This window comes from Misgurnus anguillicaudatus, chromosome 21 (genome assembly GCF_027580225.2).
Source record: "Misgurnus anguillicaudatus chromosome 21, ASM2758022v2, whole genome shotgun sequence".
Classification (NCBI taxonomy): Eukaryota; Metazoa; Chordata; class Actinopteri; order Cypriniformes; family Cobitidae; genus Misgurnus; species Misgurnus anguillicaudatus.
The window spans coordinates 53,506,104-53,532,314 of NC_073357.2; the positions used below are offsets into that span (position 1 = coordinate 53,506,104).

Sequence of the window (26,211 nt, forward strand, 5' to 3'; positions counted from 1 at the left end):
TAGATACAACAGTACTTTTTGAAAAGGACAACTTCATGTAAATTTTTTCTGTGTGGGCAGGGGATTCCAAACTTTTAATTTCTTGACCCACTTTAACAAGTTAAATTTCAGTGCCCACATTATTTTAATAAGAATATGGAAAAAGCATTTGTTCTCTTTTAGATGAGAGTAGTTTTCTTGTTTTTTATAAACGTTCACAAAGAATCAATAACAGCAGAGTCCTTTTAGAGTACTTTATTTCTGATAACAATCAAAATAAATAAATAACCTCAGATCAAATCCGAGCTAAAGTGTTTCAAAAGCTACACTGAGCTAACGTTACTTTGTAAAATTAATACAATGTTAACTACAGATCGGCTGGCGAAGGATCACATAGCGATGATCCATAATCGCCGTCTCCCTTCGTCTTTAGGAAACTAAAACATTATTTTTTTTCCAGAGTTTAGTTTAGCTACTAGCCAGACCATGAAACAAACAGAGACCAGAAGTTGAGTTTCGTCCAGACCATACCTGTCAACATTGGGAATTGAAAATAAGGGAAATTTCCCGAAACCTAACTCTCCTGTTTTCACTACTATGCAAGGGAGTTGATGGGTATACATTGTATAATTGTTTGTATGGCTCTCTTGCATCTGCAAGGGACTTGTTATACACAGGTTGCAGACGTTGCATTCCTTTACACCTTCTGTAATCAGTAATTAGTAATCAGTAGTTAATCAGTAAAACACAAACAGTATTTTTTCCGAACACGCATAGTTATAAAACACCCCGACACACACACCCAGCGCGCACATCTTGTGCCAGTATGTGTCACTGTGTGTGAGCGGGCGTGTGCGCTGAGTGTGCATAGCGGTTGTAGTTTTGCGCGCGGCTCGTCATCCTCCACCCTCCCTCGGGAAGTGTTTCTTCTTCATCTTGTTTTATTGGCGGGTATTTACTCCCTGACGAAGGCTTGTTTGCCGAAACGCGTCGGATTTACCATGTCCATAGTTTTTTTAATAGGTTTATTATGACCAAGCCATATCAATAAAGGCTTTTTACTTTTTTAGAGAGTGCCTTGGAGTTTTTCTTTGTTTTGCTATACCACCATTTTCCTATTTAAAGAGCACCTCGACTTTAACATATTTTTTGAGTCCGGGCAGCGCTCCTTTTTTGATATTAGAGTTATTGAAGGGTGTTGTTTGAATGATATGTTACAGATAAACTGACGCCTGCTTTACCGGAGGTGAATTTAGCAAACATCCAATACGGCCAGTTGTGTTTTTTATAGAAAGAATACAAATACAGAAGAAATACAGGAAATTATTTAAATGGGATGATGGCGGGATAGAATGGTAAAATATGGGAGAATCCTGGTAAAACTGGAGGGTTGACAGGTTTGATTTAGACGTGTAACTGCCACAACGGTTTGCGTCTGATTAAACAGTCTATAGACGTTTTTTTTGCAGTAACAAATTGTTTCACCGCAACAGCCAAATGACTTTGAGCGACCCTCCTCATCTCACTGAGTGACCCGCAAGTGAGTCTGACCTACAGTTTGAAAACTCCTGATGTACTCTAGGAGTGTTGGGGAAAGTTACTTTTAAAAGCGATGCATTCAAATATTAAGTTACTCCCCAAAAAAGTAACTAATTGCGTTACTTTTTATGGAAAGTAATACTTATGTTACTTTGAAGTTACTTTGAAGTTACTTTTTCTTACTTGGCTGAGGCTTGATCTCTTTCAGTCCTTAAAATTAAAGGAACAGTATGTAGGATTGTGGTCAAAACTGGTACTGCAATCACACAACTGGTGGTCAATACACAACATGACAACATAAACATCAGTTGAGGGCTGCAACTCCACTTTTTAAATGACAATATCCTGGCCAGACCACTGTTGTCAGTGATATAAGTATTTGAAATGAAAATTATTTCTTAATGTTTAGTGACATATCAGGGCCATTTTATGATCAATTGATATACATTTCTTTCATACTGTTCCTTTCATAATAATAAAATACACATAGTAGTGCATAATTCTATGTGACTACGTTCAGTTTAATTCAGTACATTTCTTTAAACAAATTAATTAAACTGAAAAGTAACTTGCATTACTTTTTTTTAAAAAAGTAACTAAAATATTAATGTGTATATTAAAGTAATGCGTTACTTTACTAGTTAGTTCAGAAAAGTTATATTATTACATAATGCATGTTCCTAGTAATGCGTTACCCCCAACACTGTACACAAGTTTGCACCACCTTTAGGGGTTATTGGATGTAATGAAGGATTTTTATTGGTGTTAATGGGTGATTCTCACGAAAACTTGGTTTTCAAAATGTCAAGCATGAAAATGTAAAAATTGCTTAAATTTACTTTTTTTCCCACCAGACATTGAAAAACAAAGTCTGGAGTAAATGGGAACATTCATTTAAAAACTTTTACTTATCATTTAACACATTTTGTAACATAATTTTAAAAATTAGTCCTAAAAAATCTCATTACCGCAACAGTCAGAAAACATCAACACTGACATATTTTCAAAATTACATGACAAACCTGAAAGAACATAATTTGGAGATTCTGCACATGCATTTAAAATCAAAGTATTATGCTTCTATTAATTGAATTAACATTTAATAAGCATCTGTTGCGGTAATGATAATCAAAATGTCGTGTAAGCATTCTGACAAGACAATATTTCAAATTAACTGTAAAAAAAATGATCTTAGCTGGTAGCCATCTTGAAGTAACTGGTCCATGTGCTTGGTCACTCAAAATCAAACTTTATTAAAATTCTGTATGTGTGCTTAAACTGTTCTCAAAAAGTGTTGCGGAGGATGAGAACATCAGGCATGGACACATCATTTTCCTAATTTTTCTTCATTATTATTATACATGAATATTCAGTAAATATTTTTTCTGTCATCTAAAGTAGTCTAGCAAAACATCCATTTATTTATTTATTAATATTTTTGTGTTAATTTGATTAAATTACAACATAACGCATGTTCAAACACAGCCGGACACATTGCGGTAATGAGAATTTCAGCAGAAAATGAGATAAAATTTACAATTATAAATTCTTATGTTGAAATCACACATTGTGGAAGGTAGAATGTTACTTTATTACACATTTTAAAGCTAAAATCATTAGTGCACTGGTGAGAATGGTTTCGTGAGAATCACACTAATAAGAACAGGGTATCTTTCTATATGATAATAAATGCACTTAAACTTTTTTTGTTTCTTTAAATGAATGCATATTTTGAATGCAAGTTGAGAAACATGTCCTTCTTTAGTTAAACAGGAAACAGGAGTGTGTTTGTGTTTCTACTAAACTCCTTTCTCACATCACACCCATTTCTCTCGCTGTCTGACTGCCTTTCATTTCCTCCTCACAAACAGATCCTCCGTGAGGCAGCTAAGCATGGGCGGCTCCTGCAGGAACAGAGGGATCATTTAATTTATCTTCCTTTTTGTCTCTCTAGTCTGCTCATTTTATTCACACACAGATCATTACACACACCAAGACCCCATTTTCATTTCCTTCTGCGTACACACATACGCAGGGCTATAACTAGACTGGCAGGCCCAGGCCTGGTGGTGATGCTGACGATCGATACCCGCTGCCCGGATAGGAAAGATCCACACTGCCTTAATAGGTCCTGAAGGTCCTACCATAATACACCTCTGCAGACCTGAGGACCAGCGGCTTCATAAATTTCTTACTCTCTTTCTCACTCTCTTTCTGTCGGTATGATGGAGTGGGACAGAAAGCAGCCACATGGGGTTGGGGGAGAAACAGTGGGGTACATCTGTAGGATTCAAGCGTGCAGCTCAAATATGGGATGGGACTGGTTGTTTGGTCCATAGTGGTACGGATTGTCTGGGTTTTTATGTTACAAGTATTGAATATCGGTATCGGCACAGATACTGGTGCATCCCTAATTTATATAGTGCTTTTAAGTTTGCTTTATGTGAGAGATGAAGAAAAGAAAGCACAGAAATGGAAAAAATATGTAATATACAGAGTAGAGTAGATATTGATTCAGTTGTCGACAGGGTTCCCACGGGTCCTTGAAATCCTTGAAAATTTGGTAGGATAATATCATAAAATTCTAGACTTTTTAAGCACACGTGCTAAACGGTTCGCTTTAAATGCTTATATCTTCTGTATGCGAATGTTGATTCTTACCAAAATGCTTTTTTGCATAGTTGTCTTCGACGCATGAAAACGTCTCGGGTTACGTATGTAACTGTTGTTCCCTGAGAAGGGAACGAGACGCTGCGTCCTCCTGCCATAGTTCCTGCGTCCCTGTAAAGCCGTCTTTGGCGGTATTTCAGATAGCGATATACTTCCTGGCTCCCGCGTCACCCTGTCCTTGTCGTTAAGCCTCACTATTGGTTGAATTTGATATACACATTCAGACGCACTTACCCCTGGAGGTGTCCCCAAATTGTCACCGCAGTGACGCAGCACGAGTTCCCTCGGAAGGGAACTGTAACAATGTATCTTAAAAGGTAACACGATGTAATCTTGTTCTCACTTGAAAAGTGTCCCCACATTTAGTCCTTGAATTTGAGGGTATTGGACCTGAAAGTCCTTGAAAGGTCCTTGGATTTGAAGTTAACTAAGGTGTGTCGATTCAGATGTTGAACATGTCATACTTGGCAAAATAACAGATGCTGAAATGCATGCCCGATACTTATTTTCAGTAGGTAAAGCTTTCACCTTGATTAAATGTTGAAAAGCATGTGTAGCTGTAAAGTCCCAGTATGAATCATTACGAGTGATTTTTTACCTTATGTCGCTTACACGGCCATGATTTGATGCATGAACACAGTAAGTTGAAATGAAGAGCGTTGGGCTCGAGCGTGTGAGATTGGATTAAGAGTTACACTGGCAGTAAAAGGAGACGACCGCCCAGCATCTGTTCTCTCTCGTTCCTGGCGCCCCTCAGGCAACGTACGAAACCCGTGCGCATCTGTGCGCACGTGCCCGCATTAGCCAAACAAATAGCTACCAACTTTAATTGCCTCTGCATCCACTTACTCACCCCTAACGCCCTTCAACCTCATCCACCCATCCTGCTTTCCTCGCCCGCGCAAAGGAAAGAGCGAGAGGCGGGGAGACGAAGGGAGAGAGGAGGCAAGCATAATTACTTATTTTAGTGGACCGCCGCAGAATGCCTCTCGCCAAATGACTCTAATTCCAAATGGTTAACACAAGCCGAATAGAGGCGAGTCCATGTGACAGCAAATTGCTTTCCCATTTGCAGACTTAATGGCTTTTCATACTTTGCACTTCCAATAAGCAGTAAACTCGGAAATTAATATTGCACGCTGTGTTATGATGCAAATGGGAGGGAGATAGCGTTCGTGCAGAAAGCTCTGATTAGATCTGTAATTGCTTCGCTCTTGATTTTTCTCCCTTTCTCGCCCCTCCGTCTCTCTCGTTTGTTTTTACTTTGCAACGCATTTATTGAGCTATTTTTGAGATGTGCCATTTCACTTATGCATCAACATTGACTGCACTTTTGATTTGTGTCACGCTGTGGTTTTTGTTTTCGAATCAATGCTAATCAGTTGTAATTTGCCGGCGTCCTCGGGGTGTGATGTCTTTGCCGTCACCTTTAGTGTCTCTGTCATACGTTCAGGTTTCAAAAATGAAACAGAATAATAACAGGAGAGATGCAAACGAGACACGCGTTTAATGTTTCATATTTAAATGCACGTCGCTTGTGCATAAATGAACGTTTCACGGTGAATAGACGATTACGTTTTGGTTTGAAGATGTTTGCAAAACACTCAGAGGTGATGTGTTAATGGCGGGCCAAATGAAAGCCTGAACACGAGTCGTCTCTTATGCTTGCGTGGCAGATGCGTCTCATATTTCGCTCTGGTTGATTTGATGAAGATTGCTCTAGATGAAATGAAATTATATGTTGATTGAATACAGTCACTGCAGGAATGGACTAGATCATGATTTTTATCAGATTTTCACATTTACTGGACAAAAGAGGTGACACTGAGCACAGTAATATCATCGCATGTCACTTTATCCTCATAAAATGTTCAATTCTAGTTAAACTTACACTGTATATCTATACCATATAATGCATATGTAGTTCCCATAGATACATTACTATAATAAATTTAATTTCACCTTTCGACTCACTTGCAAACACCACAAGCCGTGTTCCTCACATCATTATCCTGTTTTGGGTGAAAAGCGCACGTTCTGCCGCTCCGGATGTTCGCAGCCACCTGACCTTTGGACAGAAATAGCAAATGCATTCAGCCTGATTGGCTGGCGATCTTAAGGAGTGATTGAGGTTAAGTGTCCTTTGGTCCGTGGTGCACTGTCGGGCCGCTCTATGCAGTGAGATGGGGGTGAGGGGCTTTACCTGACCACTGCGCATGCAATCTGATCCCTTCGCGCGGTTTCCATGGCAACCGTCTTTTTCTTGTGCTTCTTGTTCCCATTTCACTTGTCACTTCGGTAATTGCCTCAGAATTTCCCTGGCTCTGAGAGTACCGGGGAAAGAAATGACGATGACAACAGTGATAAGACAATATTTATTAACTGTGCGTTAGCAGGCTGGGAATGAAGAGATGCGATCCTAGATAGACCTGCTGGAAAATTTTGCTAAAATCAGTTTCACAGTATTGGATTTACATGGTGGCCCAAGCTGGTGTAGATGATGGAGCAACTATTTCAGGTTGCATCTGTCAAAAATAACGCTTGAAATATGGCAAACAGGTATTGTGGTGATATGCATCTAATTTGGCATCTAGGTACTTTATATCTATATTCTGATGTACAGTACTGTGCAAAAGTCTTGCTACCATTAGTCTCTTAATAGGAGATTTGTTGTATATAATGTGAGCTCCCCTTTTGAGCAATAGCAGGAACATGCAGGATCTCTTAAACCTACAGTAAATGCAATAAAATGTAATTTCTAATTCTAATCCAATGGCTTTAGTCTACTCAAAAGAGTTCAAGATGTGTTTAATGCCAGGAGAGGTCACACTAAATACTGACTTTGCAAAAAGAAGCCATTTTGTTCTGAATATTGTGAAAAAAATTTTTATTCATTTTTTGTACATATTTCCTGTATTTTCTGTTTTTATCTTAATAGGGACCTGACAAATTTTCGGATGGTCATTGAAACTCATTTTAAAGCAACAAAGACTTTTTTCATCTGTGAATTTTTGAAAAGTTTTAATGTGTTTTGGCTAAGTTGGGGGGTAACTTATGGGGTAAGTAACGCTTGCACATCTGTCAGTTTCGCTGTAATTGTACTATAACGGTACGTCCCACAAACAAACTTTATGTGTTCATTTGTGGCAGAGAGATGTGTTGATTGTGTAAAAAAATGATTAATCTAATTTAAATATAGTTTGAATGATAGACCCAAAGCCAAAAAGCGTTACTTTTTGCACCGCTCTTCTCTACACTTAGATCTTAAATTTGTCGATTTTATTGTTTTATACTGTTGTCTGAGGTCTACTTATGATGTTCGCGTGGGTTTTACATTCAAAAATAGGCTATTTTGTAACATGCATTAGTGGCTCTCTGGAGAAATGGTTCGTTTGAAGGGGCGGGCCGCATTGAAGACCTGGACGTAAACGCCCACTGCTATGATTGGATAGCTTCATTCCCCATCGTTACATGTGGGGAAATGTTTTAAAAACATTAATGTGTAAAAATAGCATCCGAACACATATATGTATGAGCCACAAAAGATTCTGGGTGCTAAAGATGATACACATAAATGACAATACGTATAGAAGTAGAAACAAAACTTTAAACTCGACGTGACAATATTACTGTATATAACACAGTAAGCGCGCATCAGAATCTAAACTGCCCCTGATAAGTCCTTTTCAATAACTTTGTATATTTCTATTGTGCTTGTGAGATTGCTCTTACATACACGTAACGTTACATACTACATTTATATGATAAAAAAGCTTTGTTGAGTGTTGGACCTTTCAAACGCAACTTGCCTAAAATACCACATACAACACAATAAGCGCGCATCAGAATCTAAATTGCGGCTGGTAAGTCCTTTCTTATCACTAACTTTGTATATTCTACCGTTAAATTACAGTCGTATTGTTAAGTGTTGTACATTTATTAATCGTTAAATGTTTTTAGTAAATTAAAACAGTCAAACATACGTGTTTAGACATGGATGTTACAATAGGACATATCAAGCAATCTCTTCTAACTAAGCAATAGTGAAACTCAGTAACTTAAATAAAGTAAAATGTTTTACTTACTATGTATACTGCTGTGTCATTTTTGTCAGATCCAATATTAGTGGTGCTTTTAATCACAGACTCTCTGCAAATCCAGCACCGACTTGTGCTTCTCTACAAATGAATCCGCGGTACACAAAGTAAACAAACACTCCCCACGCGAGCTGGAACATCTTCAAAAACAAACTTTAACCACGCATTCCTAATGTTATGTTCCGAGTCCCCGTTATCAAGTGTCTGTGTTCTTCCCAGACGGTTTTTCCACAACCGAAAACTCAGTTTCCATGGTTACTCTATCATAACAGATCACCGCATCAAAATAAAATTCTCTCAGAAAAGTCATTTTGGTTACATTTGGCAATCTTTAAAGACATGTTTACTGATTGTTGAGACACTGCATGGTTTGCTTTCCCCTGGCCCACACGTGTGTCACGTGTGCCGGGGCTACAAAAGTGGACGTTGTATTTGGGTTTGGGGAGGTGTTTCAATTCTACTCTGACTACATATTTCAGCACATTCCTGACTCGACTATTTTCCTTGCTTGGTGCCAAAAACTGTTATATTTCAGTAGCACGGACGTTTTCAGTTTTGAAACTTGCAGGATGTTCATTTAAGTATGATGACCTCTTATATAACAAATTATCAAGTTAAAATTGATTGTTTGATTCACAGCTCCTTTAATAAATCTGGTTAGGACTTATAAGACCACCTTGGACCATCAGCAAACCATCTATAGTACCCTGGTTACTAAATCCAGCTTATTTTTATGACCTGGTTGCAGCAAAGTCTTGTTCCAGACTCGCTATTATTTATATTTTACTTTGTTTAATGAGATTGTCTAAGTTCTGTTTCAGCAAACGCCTGTTTTTTTACTATGGCCATTAGCAGCAGCTCTGAGAGTCTGAGGTGTGTTTTTCCCTTGAAGCTGTTCTGCAGTCAGTAGCAGCGGTCTCTAAGGATTGATAGTGCGGCCTAATGTTTCTATCCATCATTATGTGCAGAATATCACCTGCAGAAGAACAAAGCGCCTCCTGCTTTGCGATAACAGAGAGATTGGGCTTGAGCTACTTGTCTTTCTCCTACGCTCCAGATCTCAAAGCCATTTTCAACAAAAACAAATGCGCTCACCACTGGAATTTTCCGAAATTAGGGTGTAAAGCGTGTATTACGCTTTCTTCCTAAAACAAGAACGCTGTGGCAACATGAAATTTATATTGTGTGCTTTTGGTGGGAATGTCAGAGGAATTAATTGATTTGCCTAGATTTGTCAGGAAAGAGCAAGTGCTTGGCTTCAGCTCGTGTTATTAAAGCTAATACCTCAGCGGTTTACCTCCGTGAATCAAAGTCTGACGTGTCTTTATGATGTATGGATTTATTATTCAAAGTGTTGTGTGGAGCTGGGACATCCACTCATCCTGGCCTCCAGAGACCACCTGTGTTTTCAAAGTAAAGACCACTTAGAGAATGGCCCGGGGCAGATGCATGCCCGAGTACCATCCAGACCCGGAGAAACACACAGACTGTCCTACCCGCAGACAGACCTCACAGCTGGACTGTTTGGATGAAATCACCGTCTCAAATGCGCGTTTCTGTATTTCAAAAGTGTCTGAAAGACCATACAAATCTGTCCTGCGTAAACATAATGTTAACTTTTACAGTATGATCTTGCCAAAAGTGGCTATAAAATGCACAAGATGATTCAGCAGCTGCAATAAAATGCACAAATCCCCTCACTGGCATTTACTGGAACGTTGCTTCAAATATACCACACTTGCTAAACTAGAACTCAAAATTAAAGAGAAAAAAAACTATTCTGTACAAATAGCAAAGTGCTTGGTTAATGGCCCTGCAGAGTCGCCTATACAGTACGATGCTGGGTTTTCTGGTTACTGGGGTGTTGCTATGGTGGTTAACAAATTGCTCAGGAGTTACTTTTGTGTTCTGGGTGGTTGCTTGGGCATGCAACGTGTCTTTGTTCGTTCTATCATTATAAATCTGGAATATTTTGCTTATTTATTGTATCCAAGGCAAAACTTTGAAGAGCCTTTATTGCATAGCCAGAGGACAGCTGTACATGTGTATACTTGGATAAGGGCATTTTGAGTGCTGTCTTAACTTTTTAGTTTCGTTCGAATGTGTCCTCCTTAAAAGTTTTTTAATCTTGCTTAGTTTGTGAACCCAGACTTTTTAACACCTCTCACCTTATCAAGGAATCTGGGTCAAGGAATGTCCTTTTTAGTCTAATTTTTCATCTCTCTCTCATTCTGATGGTATCATTAAGGTAATGTTTCTCAGAGGACGTTTAGCTGAACTCTGATGTCCCTCTGCTCTTCCACAAGCACCAGTCACAATCCAATCTACAATGACCTTTACTGTAGAATATATCAGCAGTGAATATGCATACACGTTCACACACCCTAAACCGAAGGGCGCTTCACACAGTATAGATTTTTTATTTTAATAGTACTTTGCTCTTTAAAGTTGCTTTGAAACGGAAGTAGCGATTGTCTTATTTTCCCTATCGTGACCTATATCCGAGTGAAGCGGCTTTTGAAATAAAAAAAGGTAGGACTGGATGTAAATTTGGCCTTTGAGAACTTACTGGATTATTTGAAGTTGGGTCATGTTGCTATTTGCTAATCGCTGAGATCTTTTCCCGGACCACGCCCACCTACCATACCATATGATTGGAAGTAAAGAGAGATCGTTTCGAGGAGGGGAGGAGATTTACATTTTTGATTATGAGGGAACATGAATTTTAAAGAGCACGTATTGTCCGATTTACGATTTTACATTTCCTTTTGTGTGTACGTGTGTATTAGTACATGTCAACAATATGCAAATGTACAAACCCCAAAGTGAATGATGATGCGAGTCTCCAACTTAAATGTATTTTCTTGGACTACATCAAACACATGGGTTGTAGGCAACAGTTTAATTCCTGGGATTGGTGATGTAAAAAAGACCGACATTATACCTCCCGCTTACGACTCACAGCCTGTAAGTTAACTCCTGTTAGCATTGCATTGTGACCGAATCTTTCAAACTGACGTCAGAAGTATTCAGGCCAATCACAACGTACAGATTAGCTGGCCAATCAGGGATACAGCGCTATTCAGATCAATGAGTTTTGTACAAATTCAATACGTTTGAGGAAAGCGGTATATCTGGAGCTACAAAAATGTACAGTATGTGTAAAATTATGTGGTTTTTTTTACCATAAACCACGCGATGACACATTGTATTTTACCAAATACACAAAATAACATTCCCTGTGTCTCAATTCGTTCCCTATCTCCCGAGGTCGTGAATCAGTATATCGTGTACACAGGTTCGGGCACTGGACATTGGGGACACTGTTCTTATTTTTCTGTCACGTGGCTGCTTAAGCGCGCTGTGATCACTCACAGCTGTTACTCATCAACAACCAGCAAAACCAACAAATCTCTGATTTAATTTTAAATAGTACATTGTGAAAACGCTGTCATTATTCTCTTACATATCCGTGCATAAAATTGGAGGAATATAATTAGGCCTACATTTTAAATTTTTTTACAATTTCAAATAAATACTTTTATTTTAAATATTGAGTAGATTGTGGTCCCTTACTGTGTAGCGATGTGTGTTTATATTTAAAACTAAAACAAATGTTTGTCTTTATCCACACTATTCCTGAGGTAAATGCGGGTGACGCCATCTTGAGCTCAGATGGGTAAAACTTCCGGTGAGCCACTACAGCTAATAGGAGTCGTATTGCGAGGGATACGAGTCTGCCGTTTTGACTGGCATTTTAATGCTTATTATGAAATCCAGGAAGACCGGCATAATTTGTGCAATTAAGGGTGGCCATAATAGATGATACAAACGCAGTAAATCTTTACAAAACAGTTGTTTTTACTATAATACACGCACAAGAACTGAATGTGTATGTGGCGCACATGCATCTATTAACTGTATCCACACATCCATCCAGTAAAACCTTTCATAGAAATTGACAGTGAACAATAAATACAATAATTATTCAAAAACAACATATTATGCAGATAAAAATATGCTGATTTATTTATTCTGCTATATATTATTACAAAAATGAGATTACAGTACATAATATATAGCCTACGACATTAACTGCTTATTAGTTAATGTTTATAATAGTTCGTGATGTGTTTACGCATACCGTTACTTTTGTTGTGTTTTAAATTAAATTTTTAAGCAAATAATTTCATAAGCTCATGTCTTATTTACTGTATAATATTTTCATAAAACAAACTGAAAACATGTAATAGGAGTTTAATATGTTTATTATGGTTTGTTTAAATAACTTACATTATATTGAATGAGAAGCATAAGTTACTGTTGCTGTCAGATCGCGTGAAGCTTGATGTGTAGCCATAAAAACTCGATAAGTCGATTAAAAATTGCCGTTTAAAAAAACCTCACACCAGGGACAGTTGTGACATTTTAAACCATCACCTGAAACGTTTAAAAACAAGAAGTCTCTGTATATTCCATGTATTAAACACTTGACTGACTGTCCCACTGTAGAGATGGTATGTCTCTGTGCTTTTATTTGCACATTGAAGATCCGTCACCCCCGAGGAACAACATGAAACGATTGAATATATCTTGATGTATCAGGACACTTCTTAATTTCATCCTCACACTGGTTCATACATGAAATTATGACCGTAATCATCATGGAAATCACCGGCTCTGGTCCAGTGACAGTACGCGCCGGAAGTCGCACCCACAATTCGCGCAAAGCATCATGGGGCGTAGGAATAGTGTGGATAAAAGTTCTGTCACATTTCTTAAATTGAGTTGGATCACGTTATTTTTGGTTGGCGAGCTTCAGAATAGGTCATGTGATATCCGGTAAGGGGACATGGGGACCATCGATGCTCACTGGTTTTTGTGTTGCATTGTGGGAATTTTTAGGGAACGAATGTTCCAGTGCACTGGACAGATTTTGCGATTGAGACAGCCCTTAAAATGGCCGACTCCCCGATCAGTGCCCTTACTTCTGAACAAGGGAGCTGATTGAAATAGGTGCATTTAAAAAAATAATGAAGCTCACATATAAGTAAAAAATACCACAATATTCCAAAACAAATTATAGTTTTTCATTTCAAATTCATTGTGACTTTTACAAAATTGCTTCCTTACATTCAGCTCAGAAAGACAAAATTAGTGCTTGGGAAAGTGCTATAAAATTTACATTGATGCATTTGGAAGATGCTTCTACGTTTTGTTGAAACTATAATTTTTTTTTAACAGCAGGTGCGTTCCCTGGGAGTCAAACCCATGACATTTACGTTGCAAACACAATGGTCTACCAGGTTAGTCACAGGAACAAGATGTTGGACTTGCGTTTAAAATTTTGTCAGCTCTCAGTTGTACTGTAAATAGCAGCGATTAATTTAAGTTCCGACTGCGAACAATTTTAGATATTTAAATGGTAGTTTACGTTGAGACAATTGGTGGCCGGTGACTTCTTTTTTTCGAGGGCGCTCAATGCGAAGTTTGTCACAACATGTATGTAGCCCGTCATGTGTGACGTTTCAAAATATGTGTTCTGCGCGTCGAGTGAACCTATGTGCATCACGTGTCTTGTCAAAATAAGTGCCTGCTGTAGACGCGTCTAAAGGGTTTATGATAAAAGAAACGCTCGTGTTTGCCAGATACTCGCATAATCTCATGCGTAATCAGAGTTTACTGTTACAGGAGTGTCTTGCGTGTATTTTGTGAACGTGAGCGTCTATTTTATCATAAACGGTTTGACGCATTTGCAGCAGGCACTTATTTTGACAAAACACATGATGCACATGGTTCGCAACAAACACATATTTAAAAAAATAAGCAACACACATGACACTCCAAACACATATTTTAAATTTGCGCCCCTCGGATGAGCAGTCACGAGCCACCACTGCTTTATACTGTATGTCATCCAATAAGGCCCACATCTGTCTTTGTATAGAATGCAGTCCTGGCTTTGAGCTATACTGAACCTCAGTGAAAGCAGTCAAAGCATTACCCAATGCTTATCCATCCTGACGTACATCATCACTTACATTACGGTCATTCTCACACATTCTCTTTGTAGAAATGGGTTGATCGTTGCATTTTATCACATGGCTTTAATAAAAGACACGGTCTTCATCCCTGTAACCAGTCCAAACATGGGCAGGTCTGTGAGTCCACGGTCAAATCCTGCTGTGACGGTCAATAGCACAGTTCATATTTTTTATATCCACTTTATTGATTTATGTTTTCATTTAAAGGAGGACTGTACTTTTATTGCTTTGGCTTTTGTGATGTGTTTTTGTTTTGTCTGAGGAGTGAGTAGCTCGGTCATATATCATGCACTTCTGCACAGTTTGGCTTCGCTGGCCTGTGGCGTTCATCAGTAATTAAACCGAAATCACAGCAGAGGCCAAGTTCAACCTCTTTATTCAACATAGAGGAGAAACCATCATCCGGCACATAAAGAAGACCTTTAGGGTTGTGTTATAATCACTTAATTTGGTATTTCAGTCGTTTTTGGCTTAGTTTTAGTTCGTTTTTTGTTTAGTTTTAGTTCATTTTGTATAAATAGTTTTCATTAATAATTTCATTTCAGTAGTTTTATTTTTACATTGAACCAAAAATTCCTACCATCTCGGTCTATTATTAAAACCTCACAAACTGTGGAAAGTGCCTTTTGTAGAGCACCCCAGGTGGTGTGCACAACAAATATATAATACTATAAAATATAGCAATATGTTGTATTGTTATTTTAATTTTTCCATGTTTTACTCTTATTTTCAATCTATAAACACTATATGAGACTAATTTTCTATAGATTCAAAGCAGGATATGAGTTCATTCAAGCTGTGCTGATTATTCTGCTCAACACAATTTAATTCCATATTTGATGATAATAATATTTATTTTCCCCTTTAAGGGGACATTTCACAAGACTTATTTAAGATGTCAAATAAATCTTTCCCCAGAGTACGTATGTGACGTTCTTGCTCAAAGTACCATATAGATGATTTATTATAGCATGTTAAAATTGCCACTTTGTAGGTGTGAGCAAAAATGTGCCATTTTGAGTGTGTCCTTTTAAATGCAAATGAGCTGATCTCTGCACTAAATGGCAACGCCATGGTTGGATAGTGCAAATTTAGAAGCGGTATTATTATAATAAGATCCCCTTCTCACATCACAAGGGGAGCCAAATTTCAATGATCTATTTTTTGACATGCCTGCAGAGAATGGTTTACCAAAACTAAGTTACTGCAGGGTTTCCGCAGTACTTTGCAGTTCGGGCGGCCCGCCTAAGACTCCGGCCTTAACTAGGTCGTCAAAAAAAAATTCACTGCACAAAATTGTTTGAGCAACCTGCTAGCTAGGTTGCACTTCCCTGTTGATTCGATATAATTCAATTGTTGAGCGCTCTTTCTCACGTTATGTATGTGCATTTTGTTAATATAATTTATTGTAAGAAATTATCCGTTTTTACAGTCTTGCACTATCTATCATCGTTCGCCAGACGTTCTACTACAACATCTGCTTCAGTCTGTGTTTATTAACCCTTTAGTTTCACTTCATCACGCAGCTATCTGTTAAAAACATTTAATTCATTAATAATCTAGTATGTTTTCATTTTCTGTCATAGTTTCTTCTAAATTAAGAATTTTATTTGAGTGTTTTTAATAAAAATATTTTCATCTTCATCATGACGCGTAATTGAATGCCACGCCCCTGGACCTGCCCAGCCGCTCAACCCTACCACCTTAACTAACACATTTTCTGCGGGAAACCCTGTACTGGGTTGATCTTTTTCACATTTTCTAGGTTGATACAAGCACTGGGGACCCAATTATAGCACTTAAACATGGAAAAAGTCAGATTTTTTTTGGTATGTTCCCTTTAAAGTAGGTATCGATTGTATCAAGACAGGCATTAGGAGTTTTTGACTCAGAAACACTGGATTCAGCACTTCAGATCTGCAGATTTTACAGCACCATGACTCATCTTAACTACAGAAATATTTATATTAAAGGCGGAGTGCACAATGTTTGAAAAATGCTTTGGAAAAGGAGACGGGCCGACTACCAAAACACACTTATAGCCAATCAGCAGTAAGGAGAGTGTCTACTAACCGACATCCTTGCCGGGTTGTGTATGTTTGGGGCGGGTCTTTTAAAAGAAGGTCCAGATTCTATTGGGGTAGGGGCGTGTTTGTTTAGGTGATTTCAAATATCAGCATTGGCTTTCAAACATTATGCACTCCGCCTTTAATCCAAATATGACATTAGATGGCTTACAGTATAAGCTTGAACTCAAAAAATCAATTTTGTAAGTCCTGAGAAATACCAAAACATTATTGTGACTGGGTGGCTGTATGTCAGAAATTGGACATTTTCAGAGACTCATTTCTAACCGTATAAAAACTGATTGTAAATATTAACTTAAAATATGAAGAACTATATCAGATGATACAAACAAAAAATCAACGAAGGATATCTATAAAATTGATTTTATCCCCACAAATGTAGTAGTTCAGGATATTTTAATAACTTTTGGTGGCGTTTGTTGCCCACCCCCCATACAGTATTTTGGACCCTGCTAGTTGGTATTTGTCCAAAAATGTTCCTGCATCAATACTACTGCTCTGCGCGTTTAGCCTTGTCATTCGCCTTGTGCGTCCAGGTTAAGTGCAGATTTATTTGAAACAGCTTTGGCACGGTGGCCGTCTCCGTACACCCCCTGCCTTCCTCTCAGGGACCCTGGCAGATCTTTTCCAATAGATCTTTATTTACAGCACAGAAGTCGGAACCGGCCGGTCAATCCATTTAGCCTAAGGCCACTGATTTGTTCGTATTTACTGCAACACCCAAAGAAAAGCCGGGGTATTTTTCCCTCTCTCCTTCCTATTGATTCGGCTCTTAGAAAATCTGCTCCGCTGTCTAATCACTATTGATCCTTCCTCTCTCCTCGTCGAGCTCCTGTGCCAGTGTATAAAGGGACTGGATGAATTGAAATTTAATTTCCGACAACTTGTTCCTTTTATTTTTTACCTTTTTTGCCAGAGAAGCAAGAGGTGGTTGACTCAGTGTGCATCAATAGCCGCAGGAAGTCTGAGGTCACGTTAAACTGCCGTCCTGTGTCGGTTGTGACCGCAGCGCTGCGTGATGTTGGCATGGTTTAAGGTGACTCTGACTGCGTGAACGTCTCATTAACGGACATCTGCAGATCTGTCAGCAGCGCTCTGATAAACTGACGTTGCAAAATGGACTCCACTGATCTAATCTAGCAAGCCATTTTCACACACAGATTACGGAAAATGATTTGTCCAGGGATTGTTTTATTTTAGTTTTGTCATACTGACAATGATTTTTCCGGAATCTGTGCATGCCTTCACACACATCAGCTAAAGATCTCGTAAAGACACATGACCTGACGTACATTGTATTTCCAATCGTGTACTTTTTGTCCACAATCGCAGCATCTTAAGTTTGCTTATTATCGCAATTTTCTCTTCATTTTGACACGCCCCATACAACATTTTTTTTGCCTTTACGTTTATGCCTTTTGTTCAAACAGGATGCGTTCCGTAAATGTTATGCCAAAGTTACTAGGTCCCATTTACGGAAGTGATTCCAGAATCTATAGGCTATATGCACAACTTCCTTCTGCATTCCTGTTAAACATAGTAGATCGCTTCCGGATCTGTATGCTCTATGCTGACATGGTGCTGTTTTCATACACGAAGTCTTTTGGAGCTACCAAAGACGACAATAACCAATGTCCAGTGGATATGCTCATTATAATCTCAAACCGATGTAAAAGAAAGTTTACTAACTTTTTATACTTTATAGCTTTTGACAAAGGCATTTTCTTCTCACACACATTCAGATATTAGAATACAAAAGAACAAAACACAAATAATAATACTATGAATAACAATAACAAGCTATGATAGCACATACCAGGAACCAAAAGCGATCAACCCAGTTTTCGACATATACTGTATCAGGGACATGTTTGCATTCACACAGAAGGCACGCAACTGGCAATTTTATGAGATTTTTCTGGTATCAACGTGTGGTGTGAATGTGGTTATACACTCTTTGAGAGGACACTTACTTTGCACTCAGAAGATCCAGCAGATGAGCCTAGGAAGGGATACACTGCAAAAATTACTTTCTTGCGTAGTATTTTTGTTTTGTTTTTTAAGTACAAATAAGGATTCATTTTCAAAAAAAGTCTAAAATATATCAAATTTAAGTGGTTAAAACAATAAAAAAAAAATCGGCCAATGGGGTGAGACAATTTTCTTAGATTTTTCTTGAATTAAGTGTTTAAGAAAAAAGTAAAGATTTTTTTCTTAACCCAGTGGCAGATTTTTGCTTGTTTTATGCACAAATTCACTTAAATTTGATATTATTTGTCTAAACCAGTGGTCTTCACTATTTTTTCCATGAGAGCCACACTGATAGGTCAGAGTCAATAGGATGTGCCGCCTTTACTGCAAAGTATCAAAAGTTACATTCAGTCATAAATAGCAGTGTTGCAATGCAATAAATACTAGGCGAATCATTCTTTATCATTTACCACCCTACTGAAAAATCCAGCTAAGGGGTGTCCACTGATATGCTCACACAAAAATCGCTGCAAAAGACGCATTCCAACAGGTTTTATCATAGTTTTTTTCCAACTCCATTGACTTGTATTAGATGTGCTGTGAGATATTACTCCGCCACCGTAAACTGAAATGGAGTTGTTTGTATTCTTACAATTGGTAAAGGCGGATTATCGCCACCAACTGGGCTGGAGTGTCTATTATTCAAGCTCTCAACGGAAGAATGTACGAGTGTGAGGCGTTTGCAAAAATAGGTCCACAAGTTTACAACAAATAGTAAAACACCTGTTGGAAAGCATCTTTTGCGATTTTTGTGTAAGCATATCAATGAACACCCCTGACCACTCAGTGAGTTTCATGTCTTTGTAAACAAAGGTTTGATGCATTTTGGGAGGGATGGTTCCGGGGCACCTATGCAGCCATTGTGGGGGTGGGAGGTGATACCATAAAAAAACGAAAATTCTCGGACCAGCATCATATGTCCAAATTTCAGTCAAAACGTTCTATTTCATCATAAACAATCTGAAAGCAGGGCTTTAAGTGTAAAATACCGAACTTGAACTTTAAATTTGATATTATTTGTCTAAACCAGTGGTCTTCACTATTTTTTTAATGAGAGCCACACTGATAGTCAGAGTCAATAGGAGGGCCACCTTTACCGCAATGTATCAAAAGTTACATCCAGTCATAAATAGCATGTCTGCTTATCAATCTGTCAATGTGTTGCAATGCAATAAATACCAGGCGAATCATTCATTATTATTTACCAGTCAAATTTGAGATAAGATTATTTCCCTTAATGACAAAAACAGAATTTTAATGCTAAGCATTCTTATAATATGCGTATGAAGTGCCACCTTTCGCTTAATTTTATGCGGCCCTGAACAGAACGATTGGCGAGTGAAATTACTGTGCCGCGACAGCAATTCGAAAGCATAACAAGCAGTCTGATCTCACGGTACTTTGATGTCATATGACAATCAGTGGCGGCTCATGACTGCTCTTCCGAGAGGCGCAAATTCAAAATATGTGTTCGGAGTGTCATGTGTTTTGCTCATGTTTTCAAAATATGTGTTTGTTTGCATCATGTGAACCATGTGCATCACGTGTCCTGTCAAAATTAGTGCCTGCTGCACACGCGTCAAAACCGTTTATGATAAAAGAGACGCTCACGTTCACAAAATACACGCAAGAAACTCCCTTAACAGTAAACTGTGATTACGCATGAGATTATACGAGTATCTGGCAAACGCGAATGTCTCTTTTATCATAAACCCTTTAGACGCGTCTGCAGCAGGCACTTATTTTGACAAGACACGTGATGCACATAGGTTCACTCGACGGGCTGAACACATATTTTGAAATTACGCACCCCACACATGACCAGCTACATAAATGTTGTGACGAACTACGCATCATGCGCCCTCGAAAAAAGAAGTCACCGACCGCCACTAATGACAATTGCTCTGTGCAAGCGCTGCATATGATTGTAAACGCTTATCGACGTGCGTCTTGATATGATTGGTATGGTTTTCTAACAGAGCCGCGCAATGAGTAACACTGGTCTAAACTAAACTTATTTTCTTAGGACAATTTGCTCATCAAAAACTGTTTTATTTAAACCTGTTTGTGACTCCTCATGTTGTTTGTATCAGTTACAGGAGCAGCGTTCAGCATGCTGTACCCTACAGAGAGCACAAGAGGAGCTGAAGGAGAGAGAGAGACAGTGGCAGATTGAGAAATCCGCTCTACATGATCAGCTGAACCACGTCAGAGAGGAGCTCCACAGCGCCACTCTCAGGGTACAACTGCCAACAGCACCCTTCTCTTCCCATTAGCCTGTGAGATATAATGCCGCTCTAAAGGGAAAGACCTGTTTTAATTATCATAAATATTCATAAAAGACCACAAGCCCGTCCCACGTTCCATTTTCAGCTCATAACGTTAATGCATATTTTAATATATAATCATTACCACCATCATAACTCTTATTACGATAAACGTAATTGCTAGATTTACGGCGGAGTTATTATTTTCTTTCCCTCAAGCCGTTGTGTTCAGCAAAACTAACCCCCCACCCTAAACAGTCTGTTTCCCAGGCCTCCCTCCATGTCCAAAAATATAAAGCAGTTGATAAAGATAAACACACAAACGAGCCACGGCAGCGACGTTCGTGTCTGTACGACACACTCCATCTGAATTGCATACACGCTCTGGCGCTGAGATTGTCATAAGCCGTATTAAGAAAAATGGTCACGCAGTTTGACATAAATTGGAAAATGACATTTGGAAACCGCCGCTGCGGTGGAAATTAGAGATATTAAAATTATAAATCAATGTCTGGCTCAAAAGGAGAGATGGGGGTGGGGTTAAAGGTTCCATTGTGACTAGGCCCTAGTCAGGCTAATCTAAACCCAACAGGCTTTGAATGTTCATCCACTGTCCACTCTTAAAGAGATAAAGCTTAATAAATGGTGCGGAAGGTGTGGCACAAGAGGATATTGTGTCTAGTCTGTGCAGTCGAGTCAGCTTATTTAGCGGCACAACGTGCTAATGGATCATCTCAGAGGTGTGATATGCATTATGCAAAGGCATCCACTTGACACTTTTAACAAAGTCTTTTCTCCCAGTGCATCTCACCTTCAGTCGCTTTTGTGTGTGTGTGTAGGAAGAGGAGCATCGGCTAAAAGTGCTGCAGATTGATGAACTCCAAAAAGAGGTTGACATGACGCTCGCACTCCTGGAAAAAGAAAGAGAGGTCAGATGAGTTTTACAGCACACATACCATGAAAATAAACAGTGTAAAAACCCACAAGATGGTCTTTAATATAAGGATTGTTCCTCTCGGTCAACTTCAGTATGTTGGTCATCAGTGAGGTTAATAAGTACATTCATTATACATAGGGGCGGTTTCCCGGACAGGGATTAGCTTAATCCAGGACTAGGCCTTAGTTTAATTAGGAAATATAACTAGTTTTAACAAACATGCCTTACTTAAAACATTACCTGTGTGCATTTTGAGGTAAAAAAAAAGGGCACTGATGTATTTTTGGATATGTAAGTGCAAGTTGTTTTCAGTTTGGAGAGCTCTTAAAAGTGTTTAAGTCTAGGACTAGTCTAATCCCTGTCCGGGAAACCGCCCCATAAAGTATAAGGGCCATTCCACCGAATTGGTGCCATTTGCATGTTGAAAGTAAAAAAATATAACACTAAATCTAAAAACACACATATTTTATTTTCAGGATGAGTATTGGTCAATCTCAGGTAACTAGATTATTTTTAACATGGTTTTTTTATGAAAGATGGAGGCATTTTGGTAACGGGACTGAAAGTAACAGTAGTTTTTAGCATAGATATAGCAAATACACAAAATATAGCTGCATTGAATGTGCTAATAGCATGAAGAAAAAAAAATGTATTTTAAAATAATACAGGTAACAGGACTGAACATTACAGTCATACAGGCATCAATATCATAAAATATACAGAAAAGTAACATTTGATATACATATGGCCTTCAGAAGATCCAGATGATTGAAAATGTGACTTGGAAAATATTCCTAAATTTTCAGAGGAGGGAACGTGTTGGGTAACAGGACTGAGCGAAATCCTTAAAAAAAATAAAGGTTATCTGAAGAATTGTATTCTTTAAAGTATAGAGATACAGAACAGGGATTGATAAAATGCTGTTCAGTGTTCTATGTAGTTTTTATTCATATTTTAAATGAGAGCTGCGATTAATTGTTTGCAAAATAAAAGTTTTTGTTTACATCATATACACTCACCTAAAGGATTATTAGGAACACCATACTAATACTGTGTTTGACCCCCTTTCGCCTTCAGAACTGCCTTAATTCTACATGGCATTGTTTCAACAAGGTGTTGAAAGCATTCTTTAGAAATGTTGGGCCATATTGATAGGATATCATGGTGACTGTGGGGACCATTTTAGTACAGTGAACTCATTGTCATGTTCAAGAAACGAATTTGAATGATTCGAGCTTTGTGACATGGTGCATTATCCTGCTGGAAGTAGCCATCAGAGGATGGTACATGGTGGTCATAAAGGGATGGACATGGTCAGAAACAATGCTCAGGTAGGCCGTGGCATTTAAACGGCAAATTCTGACTTTACCATCTGAATGTCTCAACAGAAAGTCAGACTCATCAGACCAGGCAACATTTTTCAGTCTTCAACTGTCCAATTTTAGTGAGCTCGTGCAAATTGTAGCCTCTTTTTCCTATTTATAGTGGAAACAGGGGCGGACTGGCCATCTGGCACACCGGGCAGTTTCCCGGTGGGCCGACGTACTTTTTGGGCCGCTACATCTCATACTATCTTTGTCAGCTGAGCAGCCCAGTTAGCGTCTTTTTTTCTAGACAGACCGGCCCACTGACATTTAAGCAGCAGCCCATTGGTTATTTTTTTTAATGAAATTAAGCTGGCCCAATGACTGCCCAGCCCAGTCATCGTCCTTTTTTTCCTAGATAGACCGGCCCACTCAGCAGCAGCCCATTGGTTATTTTTGATTGACATTATGCTGGCCTTTTGATTGACATTAAGCTGGCCCAGTCACCGCTGTGGTCTCTGTGCAAGCGAGCATGCGTCGTCGGTCAGTTCACGTGTCAAAATAGAGAGAGAGAGATGGAGAAAACATGCAAGGGAGGTGCAGATAAACTGCGCGACAAAAGAAACAGGCTCTTCAGCAGATGCTGCAAAATGTGTTAAAATAACACAGCAGGACCTTAAACTCGTGTCGCTGGTGATGATGATGGTGGCGGTGGTGGCACTGGCAGCACCAGCACGCAAAGTGTCAGTGATAAGAGGGAGAGAGACGAGAGATAAGTGAGTGTAGTGCCTGCGGTAAGCAGAACTGCTTTCAAAACACAAGTTTAGGTAGATACCCCTTGATAAAACTGAGTCAAAAACACAAAATGATGGTGATAAAGCTGCAATAAAATAATTGCACTTTTTGCTCTGTGACTACGAGATTGTATCTGATTCGTAGATTTTTCTTTGATTGTCTGTTTCAAAACGTATCTCTTCAAGCAAAATCAAACAATCCAGGAGATCTGCTTACAGAAAAAGATCTGTTTATTGTATATAACAACACACTTGACAGATTGAACAGGTGTTCCTAATAATCCTTTAGGTGAGTGTATTTGTGTGTACTGTGTATAATAATTATGTATAAATAAATACGCACGCATGTAGATATTAGTACTTATTAGTACCTCTGCCTATCTTCTGAAATCCTTGACATGTTTGAACCTTACCCATCTTAAAACAGTGGAGTACCCTTAATGTGCCTTCATACCTTTCACAGGGCTCAAATCTCACAAAACAGTGAAAAATTAAACACAGATTGAATAAGAACATGTTGTCACATTGACAAAGGGCTTTCCTGTCTTTTATTTTAAAAGCCAAGCACCTTATTTATTTTTTTCCCGCTCTTAGGCCTTGAACATCTGATGCTTCCCTTTTATTAGGGTTTTGATGTCTTCTTATTTGAGTGCCGGTAATGTCAACATCACTACCAAACATTGAGCATTTATGCCCTGGGTACTTCAGATGACACAAATACTACAGTATTGTACTTTAATTAGGACAGTTTTATACTATCGGGGCAGTTTAGAAATCCAACCATGTTAGATTAAAATTCCAGATCACTAAAGACCTAAAACTCTATTAAAGGGGACATATCATGAACATCTGACTTTTTATGTTTAAGTGGTATAATTGGGTCCCCAATGCTTCTATCAACCTAAAAAATGTGAAAATAAACAACTCACTAACTTAGTTTTGGTAAACCATTCTCTGCAAGCATGTGAAAAAAATAGGTGATTGAAATTTGGCTCCCCTTGTGATGTCAAAATGGGATAAAACTGCCCCTTAATCTGCACTGTCCAACCACAATCAGCTCATTTTAATTTAAAAGGACACACCCAAAAATGGCACATTTTTGCTCACACCTACAACATGGCAATTTTAACATGCTATAATAAATTATCTGTGGGGTATTTTGAGCTAAAACTTCACATATGTACTTTGGGAATGGCAAAGATTTATTTTACATCTTAAAAAGTTAAATTTCTCCATTAAAACTGAACCGTTTCTGGACTATAAATTGTCTCCCCAAAATCTTAAAATATGATGAAAGCACCATATTGCAATACTAACAAAATCTCATTTTGTATTTTTGATCCCAAAAATAATTTGTCAAATAGGGACCATAGATTGTTCTAATTATTGGAAATTAATTCATTGATTTGTTACACTAGTCAACATTTGAAGTGGATCAAAAACATTCATCAAAGAAAGACAAGAACGGGTAATGGGTATTGGTTCTGGGACAACTTTTAGGAAAGGTTTTGATCCACTTCAAATGTTGACTAGTATATTTTGTTGTTATGTTTTCTATTTTGCCAGATCTTACCAGTTCTTTATCACTTTTAAATTGTTTCCTTAGCAATCTTCCTGTCGTGGCACAGGATATGCGCTTATTGTTGGCAGGCGTTTCAGAAAACGATTATTATACAAAAATGTTTTCATTTCAACACCTATAAGCGACCCTCATGTTTTCTTTCATAAAAGGCAAAGTATTGATGTTTTCAGGCCTAAAGAAAACATACATACAATGCAACACAAATAGAGACATTGTTGCATTCTCCTGCATCGTATATAGAATAGATCAAACAGATAATAATAGCGTTTTCTTCAGGTCTTTCAGCATCCATTCTACTCTTTCTCTTCGTTCATTCTCTATCTCTATCTCTCTCTCTCTCTCTCTCTCTCTCTCTCTCTCTCTCTCTCTCTCTCTCTCTCTCTCTCTCTGCAGGACTGTGTAAAGGCCGAAGAGCTGGAACGACTGCGAGAAGAGCAACTCAAGGACAAGGTCTCTGCCGCTCTCAACAATCCACTGCCTATTAGCTTCTAAGCAATGTCTTCCTAACCACAGTTAAGTGTCAGTCATAACCTTGTCATCATTTGAATGAGAGCTGGAATGGCACGTCTTAGACACTTAACACTGAGACCCCGCGTACATGCCTACACAATCACCAGCGAAAGCTCTGATCAAAACATCCTGGAATATTATGACTGGCCCTGGAATAAAATGTAATATTAATATGCAATCTTAACATCAGGAGGCCCGGTTATGCACCACTCAACGCTCCACAGGTCACTATTGAAAAGCTGCTTTGAAAACACTTAAGGGTGAAACAAGACAGTGACATGTTGTGTCTTAAAATGTTCACTTGTTCAATATTCCCTATATAGGGAGTGCCACATACTGTAGTTTTCTATTGTATGTAGGATAGAAGCAA

General features: G+C 38.5%; 1 protein-coding gene across 8 annotated transcripts in view; it reads left to right on the forward strand.

Moving 5' to 3' along the window:
• Positions 1–26,211, forward strand: part of pmfbp1 (polyamine modulated factor 1 binding protein 1) — a 263,364-nt gene that overhangs the window by 180,928 nt on the left and 56,225 nt on the right. For all 8 annotated transcript variants that reach the window (XM_055213102.2, XM_055213135.2, XM_055213142.2 and 5 more), the window contains 3 exons: positions 20,541–20,687; positions 21,554–21,643; positions 25,725–25,781. In XM_055213102.2, the coding sequence (XP_055069077.2) occupies positions 20,541–20,687; positions 21,554–21,643; positions 25,725–25,781 (294 nt within the window). The remainder of the gene's footprint in view (positions 1–20,540; positions 20,688–21,553; positions 21,644–25,724; positions 25,782–26,211) is intronic.